The sequence below is a fragment of the Coffea arabica genome, chromosome 5c (genome assembly GCF_036785885.1).
Source record: "Coffea arabica cultivar ET-39 chromosome 5c, Coffea Arabica ET-39 HiFi, whole genome shotgun sequence".
Lineage (NCBI taxonomy): Eukaryota > Viridiplantae > Streptophyta > Magnoliopsida > Gentianales > Rubiaceae > Coffea > Coffea arabica.
In genome coordinates this window covers 32,950,017-32,959,451 of record NC_092319.1, presented here as the reverse complement: position 1 = coordinate 32,959,451, position 9,435 = coordinate 32,950,017, and the positions used below count along the sequence as shown (strand labels likewise).

The following is a 9,435-nucleotide window of genomic DNA, read 5'->3' as shown; positions in this document are numbered from 1 at the left end:
AGTCCCTGTGGATTCGACCCTACTTATCACTATCTACAGAAATTATATTTCAGTTGAGCAGGTATTTATTATTGCACAGGCTCGACAACCTGTCAATCAGCAACTCGGCTTAAGCTCGAACTGCTTGATAAAAGAAGTGAATCGAGCTCGAGTTTTAATATTTTGCACTCGAAAATTCAACGAGTCTAATCGAGTTTTTTATAATATATATTTTAATTTTTTTATATTTATTATTGTGAAATGTCAATAATATCATTTATTTAAAATTATATGTAAAATATTAATTTTTATTTGATGAACTTGATTAGACTTGATTGAGCTCAGATAAGCTCGATTGAACTTAATTTGAATTGAATAGATTTATTTAAACTCGAGGTCAAGTAACGTAAATTGAAGTCGAGCTCGAGCTCGACCTTAGTAATTTTGCCTTGCACTATTCAAGCTCGACTTGAGTTGAACGCACCGGTATATGCCATGCCGGTGAACTAGAAAACAAAAGTGCCAAACCGATACTGAAGTATCACGGCTTTCTGTCAGCTATTTGAGCAGTTGTCCTGTAACTGCCCATGCACTAAAGGGGGAAAGGATCACAAAATGGCTCAGCGGTTTAACTTCACTGTAATCCTGCAGAGCGATAATGAGACCAATATTCCTTCACGAGCTTGCCAAACAGTGAACCTTCTCTTTTCATCAACTCCATTGGTTCATCATACTCCGCAAGTTTCCCTATTATATTTGTCAGACAAATTTTTAGCATAATGATTATGGTCAAAAGACTAATTCAGCATAAACAAATGCTCAAGACATGAAGCTCACCCTCACTAATAGCCAAAACCTTAGTACAGTCCATCACTGTTGGTATTCTGTGAGCCACCGTGATCACCGTGCAATCAGCAAATTCTGCCCTGATAGTTTTCTGTAAAATCATGTCAGTAGCATTGTCTATTGATGCAGTTGCTTCATCAAGAACCAATATCTTGCTTCTTCTCAGTAGAGCACGGCCAAGACAGAACAATTGCCTCTGCCCCATGCTCCAGTTTGATCCATCTTCCACAACTGAAATTAAAAGAGATAGGTTAGTAAATCTTACCAGCAGCTGCAGCTGCTCATCATTCATCACTACCTTAGAACTGGACCAGCTTACCCAAGGAGCCGAGGCCTTCTTCTTTCTCCTGAATAGCGTCTTTGAGTTGACACTTCTCAAGAACCTTCTCGAAACAGAAAAAAAATTCTTACAAAGCAGTTAAAGCAACGCTGTTCGGAAAGTTGAAAAAAGAAAAAAGCAATTTCTCAAATGCAATAGCCACTGGCAATAGGAATGCTGAACTAAAAGTATTGACATTTAACCAAACATAAGCTGCAAATGCAAAATTCATGCTTTGATATGCCAAGATTTTAAGTACCTCCCATATTTCCGGATCAGGGTGTTGCCCCAAAGGATCTAAGTTGTATCTCACAGTTCCATTGAAAAGAGTAGGATCCTGTGGTATAATCCCAAAACGTGACCTCAAGTCATGGAGTCCAATTGTACAGATGTCGATTCCGTCTACTACGATTCTTCCACCAACTGGCTCCACCAGACGAAAGAGAGCACCAATCAGAGTAGTCTTCCCACTACCAGTTCGTCCAACAATACCAATTTTATGCCCTCCTTCGAATGTACAGCTGATCCCACGAAGAACAAGTGGGCCATCAGAACGATACTTGATCTGTAATTGAACTGATGTTAGCAGGTTGAAACAAAGATCGAATACATATAAAAGTAGTCAAATAGATATACCTGCAAACCTTGAATCTCTACTTTACCCACTATTGGCCAATTGGTTGGCGGTCGATTACATTCTATGACTTCAGGAGCTTCACTTGGTATGTGCATGTATTGGTTAAGCCTCTCCACAGAAATTATATAATTTGCCAGAGTACACTGGTTTTGGATGGAATACACAAGGGACATGTTTAATGAAAGACCATAGGACAAAGCCATTCCGACAAATCCTGCAATGACAGAGGATAATGATTAGAAGAAAAAATTTTCATTCTCAAACTTTAGCAGTATAGTGGGCAAATGCCTAGATAATAAGAATCTATATTTTGCTAGCATCAATTACTAGAACACCACGGACCGGAGCTAAAAGTTCCAGGAGGAAGTAAAACCATGCAGAGAGCTGAAGAGGCAAGAACTGTGGCACTGACTGTCTCCAATCGTTGAATCAGCCACTCATTAGCTGCAAAATTGTGGAAGAAAGGGCTGGCATTTGTGTCAAGAAGTTCTAGGTTCTTAACAAAGAAACGCTCTTCTTGTTCGAAAGCTCTGATTGTCATGCACCCTGCCAAAGATTCAGCAAGATGATTTGCAACAAAAGACTTGGTTGTGCCGTTAATACGCATTAGCTCTTTAGCAGAGGCAAAGTAGTATCTCTGTTGACAAGAAAACGCACGATGGTATTAGTATAGCAATCAGCGCAAAAACCTCTTAACATTATGTCAGAAGACCAGCAACTTATAAAACAGGAGGAACTTTTTCCAATTTATGCAAAACCTAGATATTGGCATAGTAAGTTTAGAACTTTCAGCTGGATATTCCACGAAAAAGGGCAAACCATTTTACTGCAGATAGAAAAACCACAATTAACTGACCTATGACGTAGCGACTTACTTCACTGACAAGAAGGAAAAGCAAGCCATTTGACACTAATAAAAGATTCAGAGGTCTTCACCCTTTTTAACACACTAGTTATAATCTTTTCTTGTCATTAAATTGATAAGCAAAAGTTTTTATGAAACAAGCCGGCCAGCATGTTACCTGTAACCGAATAGCCAAGTAGACCAGTGGTATCGAGACAACCAAAATTTGCCAGGTGAATACGGTTAGCACCACAACACTAGAGTAAAAATTCAAAGTTGCTACAACAGCAAAAATCAAGTTAAATGGAACATCGAGATCAACAATGCTCAGATCAACCGAGACCTGCTCAAGTAAAAATCAATGGGCGTTACTTTTAGTTCCAAGCCTTTAGATGTGTACTCAACTTGGCATACATGAAACTCTTACTATCCTTACCCGGCTTAATATCCTTCCCAAAGGCGTAGAGTCATAAAATGCCATGGGCGCGCGGAAAAGAGAATTCAATAGCTGAAAAAATAATGATTTTGAAGATTGCAGACCCAAAACAACTGTGCTCAGAGATCTACTGAGCAGAAGAAATGTTGACGAAAACCCAATGACCAAGTAGACTACAATTAGTTTCAGCGTGCTAACTTCAGGATTGTCAACATTTGCAGCCATCCAAGAGTTCTGTGATATCTGACCAATCACGAAAGTAAGATTAGAGAAAGCAGCCAAAGAAAAGAACAAGAAGCCTTTGTTCTGATTTAAATACTGAATGTAAGGCCTAAAGCCAGTGTCCCCGACTTCTCTCTCTTCTTGCTTGATCAACTGATCACCTGCTGATGCTTTAGAACCTTTGTCACTGTATGTCTTGTGGATTTCTTTGTTAGGAGTTTTATAACTTGGGGAGGAAGTAACTTCTGAAATCCTCTCAGAACCTGCAGTCTCTTTGTGTGCATCAACCAAACTCTGAAATTCTTTACTACAGGCTAGTAACTGATGATAGGGAGCCGCATTGAGAATCTCGCCATCTGACATAAACTGTCAAACAAGGTAGAAGTAAGTATATTGTTGTCAAGTAGATTTAGTGTGCCAGTTTCCTTGGGAGTAATATTCAGGGTAACGAAACCAGCTGTTTTGCTTTCCACTAATAACTAAAAGCACTCACTGCGTGAGTAACTTGATATCCAAATTTTTAGTAATATAGATGGCTATGTGCAACACCTCCAACGCTAAATAACTTTTTATTGCTAGGAAAATGTGATCAATCTGAAAACCTGTAATCAATTGACCTATGAAAGCAGAAAAAAATCATAACGCAAAACCAAGATTTTCAGACATCATAGCATCTAGTAGAAAGAGGCTTTCCCTTTGCTGTGTTGCTGTTGTTGTTTTTTTTTTTTTTTTGGGGGGGGGGGGGGGGGGGGGGTGCAGTGGCTTAATCCTAGATTTAACTGAAAAGTCATCTAAAAAGATATATTTCTCAGGCTTTATCACAGGAAGTGGAATCAGGTTACCAGAAAAAATGCCTAAAGGTACAAATCAAATGAAAACAACAACAGTTACAGCGTAAAAATTTCCCAGGGGTAAACTCACCAGAACACAATCAAATGCAGGAAGAAAATCAACTTGATGGCTTACAAGTAAGACAGTCTTCCCAGTTAGAGCTCCCATGACATAATCCTGCCAAGAATGGTGTGAGATTGTACATCATCACAAAGGAGTGTTACTAAGCATGTTCCACAACAGGAGGAGGTCAATCGATGTAAAGCAAGCCTCAGAATTATGAGGTCATGCAATCAACGCTCCCTCCCAGACTCCAGACTACCAGAAAATAAGAAGATGAGAATAATATGATAAAGTACTGACATTGAATAAGCTTGTGGCAGTGTGTGCATCAACAGCACTGAAGGGATCATCGAGTAGATATATGTCAGCATTCTGATATAAAGCCCGTGCTAGTTGAATCCGCTGCTTCTGTCCACCGCTGAGATTAACTCCCCTTTCTCCAATTTCAGTGAGATCACCATGAGGGAGCAACTCAAAATCTTTTACCAATGAACATTTTTCTAATGTTTGTTGGTATCTCTGGTAATCCATTGGAGACCCAAATAAAATATTGTCTCGAATACTTCCAGTCTGAATCCATGCTGATTGGGAAACATAGGCAATAGTTCCATGCACTCGAACCTGTAGAATGAAGATAAATTTATCACATAAGAGATGATCAGGTTATGTTTAAAGCCTTCTACAAGAATCCCATCTATGACAAAAATTGTTAGGGAGTTTCATAGGCATAGATAAAATCAGTTCAATAGAAGTACGTCAAAGAAACAAGAAATTAACTTACAGTTCCACAGGTAACTGGAACCTCTCCAAGAATTGCAGCTAGAAGGGTTGACTTACCTGAGCCCACCTCCCCACATATAGCAACCTTCTTACCAGGTCTAACCTCCAGATTTATGTTTCTAAGAGAGGGTTTCAATGAATTCTCTTCCCACGAGAGAGAAGCAGATCTTATAATAATGTTTCGACTTGTGTTTTCTCCAAGGCATAGCTGCCTCACATTTGCTACATCCAATTCAGGTGCCTCGAGAAACTTCACAATCCTGTTAAAAGAAACCTTAGCTTGAATGACTACTCCAATAACATCAGGAATAGATATAATAGGGTCCTGAACCAGTCGTAATGTTGCCACAAATGTGAAAACATTGCTTGCATATAGTGGAATACCAAGGAAATAGCAAGCCCCGAATGTTGTAGCAGAGACGAGTACAGGGGTTGACCAAAAAAGAAAGCTATTATATGCTTTACACAGCTGAACAGCTGACAACCATTTTTCTTCAACCTGCCTTAGATTCTCAATAACCTTCTTGACATGGCTTTCCCATGCATATAATTTCAAAACCTTCATATTGATAAGTGCCTCTGAAATAGCCTTTAGCCTGTCATCTTGTGCCACCATAAGCTTAGATTGGAATTTGTGCTGTAATTTTGCAAGGGGAGTATTACAAAGAACGGTAAGAACTATTACCGCCAAGGATGCAATTGTAGCAAGCCCCACAGCACGGTAGACAATTAAAAGTGCAAAGATGAGCTGAAGACCCGTTGTCCACGTCTGATGAAACCAGAAAGCAAATTCTCCAATCCGGTAGGCATCCACTGTAACATAGTTCATTATCTCACCACTTGAGTGCATCAACTTGGCAGTATTGGATAGTCTTAGTTGCTTCTTATAAATGGCTGCCGTTAACAAGGACCTTACTTTCACACCTACTAGTCTGCTTCTGAAATACCACTGTCTTTGGGACAAAGATTCCAAGTTCTTTGAGATAAAAAGCAAAACAGCCAAGACATAACCTTCATATTCAAAACTCTCTTTTCCTTCTGCAACCTGAATGAAGGCTTGTAGTAGAAGAGGACCAGCAGAGACGGTAACTATTTTCAGAAATGCAAAAAACCCTGATGTGAAGATCTCCCTCCAGTGGCATATTAAGATTGTCTTCAACACTGATGGTTGGGCTAGTCGATCAACTTGTTTCCGTTTGTTATATATATCCATAAACAGCAAGTAGCAGGACTCTGCTCGATCTTCCTCACGCAAGTTGGGTATGTCTTCATCCTCCAAAGTCTTCTCCTTTCCCCTTTTCATCAATGGATTCAACCACAAAAATGACATTTTACTGATAAATCCAGCTTTCTCAAATGGAGTGACACAGCCAACAGAATCAAGTTGGCCTTTTCCACTGGCCACGCCATTTAAGGGGGCCCTAAGATCATTTTCAGTGCTGTCCTCATTTTTGTAACCTTTGTAGGTGCACAACAACAGTAAACATGCTCCTATCAAAGACAATATGTATAACCCCATCCTAAATGACACCTCTTTATCGAGAATGGCAGTCACAAGAGAGAACCCACAAGCAATTCCCGAAAACAAGAATACAAGAATGGACAACAGCCTCAAAGGCGCTTGTGAAAAAACCTTTCCCCTAAGGCTCACAGTTAAACCCACTAATAAGCACGTCGACCCATGGAAAGTTAGCAACAACCACCAATGGAGAGGCAATGCACCGTGGGTTTTCCGTAACTCTCTTACCAACATCCAAATCCCCACACACAAATATAAAAGTCCAAGAAGACCATTGAAAGTGGCAGATATCAACTGCAATCCTGAAATAGCACGAGTTTGCGCATGCATCCATGGGAATTTTGACGAGGTTCTGGAGAAAAAAATGGCTAGGAACACAATTAAGAGCAAAACATCGAAGGAAATGATCAAGGCATGATTAATACACGTGGAGGACAGTGCTGCAGAGACTAAATTAGCACCGCAAAACTTCCTACTGCTGTCAGTACAATCAGATGCCCCGCAAAATATACTCCAAAGATCCACCATCTCGTCCTTAAACCGTCTTTGCCCTGTTGATTCTGAATTTTGATAAACACGAGAAAATGATTACCACACCATTCAAACAGGCGACGCACCGAAAAAAAAAAGGTTCTGATCATTTTGAATTCATCAAGGAAGTGGAAGGATCAAGAGAAGCACAGCTTATTGCTTAAAGAATGTGGAGATAATAAATAGAAGAGCCAACCAATAGACCACACACTTGCAAGATAAATTATGCAACACATCAAAAAACATGATCAGCAAAAAATTCTTTAGACTGCTTGAAGACAAGAAAATGGGACTAATTAGTCACTGCGGGCAGAGTTCGTTTGATCAAAAACTGCATGACCAGTCATGGTAGAATATGTTCATAGCATCCATCTCATTGTACTCGTACCCATCTCAATCACCTAGAAAACTTGCTCAATAACTGGTACTAACAAGCAAAAATGCAAGCATGACAACGACAACATACCTTGGATTGGCAAAGGTGTCCTCCCTCAAAACTCTCAAATCCTCCAGATTGCAAATAATAGAGTACTATTACCAATCCTCCCCGGCTTTGTCTTCCCTATGCACAGAAATGACGATGGGGATCATAAATAATAGAATACTATTACCAACCCTCCACGGCTTTGTCTTTCCTATACACAAAGAAATGACGATGTGGACCAGAAATCAATACTAACACAAATAAAATAGCTCGGGCATAGTACAATATTTTGGATCAACTCAAAAAAAAAAAAAACCATGAAAAAGGAAACAGGTTCCCAAGAGAGCAGAGGGGTGTGTGTTGGTTTTCTTTGTGTTTATTTATTTAAGCATGTGTTGAAAATAGAATCCAAATCCTACTCGTATTTCTCCGCTTCTTCCCGTTTCTCACATATCGCCCCGCCGTCTCAACATAGGCACATGCAATGCAGGTGCAGATTATTTTTTACCCAAAAAAAAAACAACGACACTGAGATACCAATGCACTTTAGAAAGGCACACACTTCAAAGGACAGAAGTAGAAAATACACTAGTACGGCAGAGATGTTGTCAGTATTGATTTTATAAAGAAGAGTAGTCTACCAAAACAACCTGCAAGACCCGACAGGGACGCGAGGAGCCACTGGACTTGGATCGTTGACAAGTCAGAGATGATGGCGCGGGGACAAATCACAAATCATACGGCCTAGCCAGAGTGAGTGCCACACTATCTCGTGAGAACGCCATGCAGGTTTGAGTTTGTTCTCAAAAAATATTTTTATGTAAAATTCATGATGGCTGCACTGTTTTAAAATAAACTAATCTTAAGTATATACACTATCAATATTAAATATATATAATATATATAATTTAAATTTAAAATTTACTCCTGTATTTTTCATTCAGCTATAATAATATATAAAATTTACTCTTTTAAAATTATGTTTAGTAATGATACAAATTATGGAAAAGGAAAATACTACTCCCTCCGTCCCACTTTGATAGTCCTGATTTTTTTTCATACCGTTTAAGAAAAGTAGTTAACTTTGTTGGAACAATCAATTTAGGTAGTTATTTTTCTAAAATACCCTCACATTAATTAGAATACAACTTTATGAAAACTTGAATTGATAGTAAAAAAAGGATCAACTCTTATTAAATAGGGTAGGTTTATAGTAACAACAACTTATATTGAATAAGAATATTTTAGAAAAATTAAAATATAACTACATTTTTTAATTGAAAAGTGGACTATAATTTGAGACAGACGAAAAAAGAAAATAGGACTATCAAACTGAAATGGAGGGAGTACTGTTATTATAGTCCATAAGTCATTTTGGACTTACGGACATTTCGGTACCATACAGCCTTTTAGGAAACATGGTCAACCCGCTTGTCCTTTTAATTCTTTTAGGAAAGATAGTCAACCAGCTTGTCCTGTTAATTCTCCTAATAATTCTTAAAATATTGAAAAATGCAATTTGGTTCCTTAAGTGGCGGACACAAATCATCTTATCTCCGCCGTAGTCTTGCCCAAACCCCATGGGATCCCTGCCGTGAAAACGACAAGCTTATTCACGTTTGGCGTTTTCTTTTTGGCATTTTTTTCCCTTTCTTCGACGGAGACAACAGGAAATTTTGCAGCCAATAAAGAAACATGAAAAAATTGAAAACCTCAAAAGAAAAGTTGGCCACCAAAGTCTCTCTTTAGATCGTAGGTGGGGATTTAAATCCTATTTGCAACCCCATCAACAGTAAAAAAAATTCAAATGTTATGTCATAACATTCTCTTGATTTAATTAAGTCTGCATACCTACTAAACTCTAACATACAAATCTTCTTAAACTCCATCTTTCCTGTAGATTAAGATAAAATATGTTATACAATTGTTATATTACAAAAAAAAAAAAATTGGCAGTCCAGTTTAGTTTAATTCCATCAGTGGTTAATAGGGGCCAGAGGATGA

The 9,435-nt window shown here is 38.6% G+C and overlaps 1 protein-coding gene across 1 annotated transcript; it reads right to left on the bottom strand.

Moving 5' to 3' along the window:
* Positions 1-334: 334 nt before the first annotated feature.
* LOC113691078 (ABC transporter C family member 10-like) lies at positions 335-7,988 on the bottom strand. The gene is made up of 13 exons (XM_027209266.2): positions 7,851-7,988; positions 7,474-7,642; positions 4,959-7,036; positions 4,478-4,798; positions 4,205-4,291; positions 3,062-3,649; positions 2,804-2,968; positions 2,124-2,418; positions 1,781-1,995; positions 1,404-1,709; positions 1,145-1,208; positions 817-1,056; positions 335-726 (listed from the first exon to the last, which is right to left on the bottom strand). Exons 3-13 carry the CDS (start codon positions 7,002-7,004, stop codon positions 614-616), a joined length of 4,440 nt encoding a protein of 1,479 aa, XP_027065067.1. The 5' UTR covers positions 7,005-7,036; positions 7,474-7,642; positions 7,851-7,988; the 3' UTR covers positions 335-613.
* Between the last annotated feature and the right edge of the window lie 1,447 nt (positions 7,989-9,435).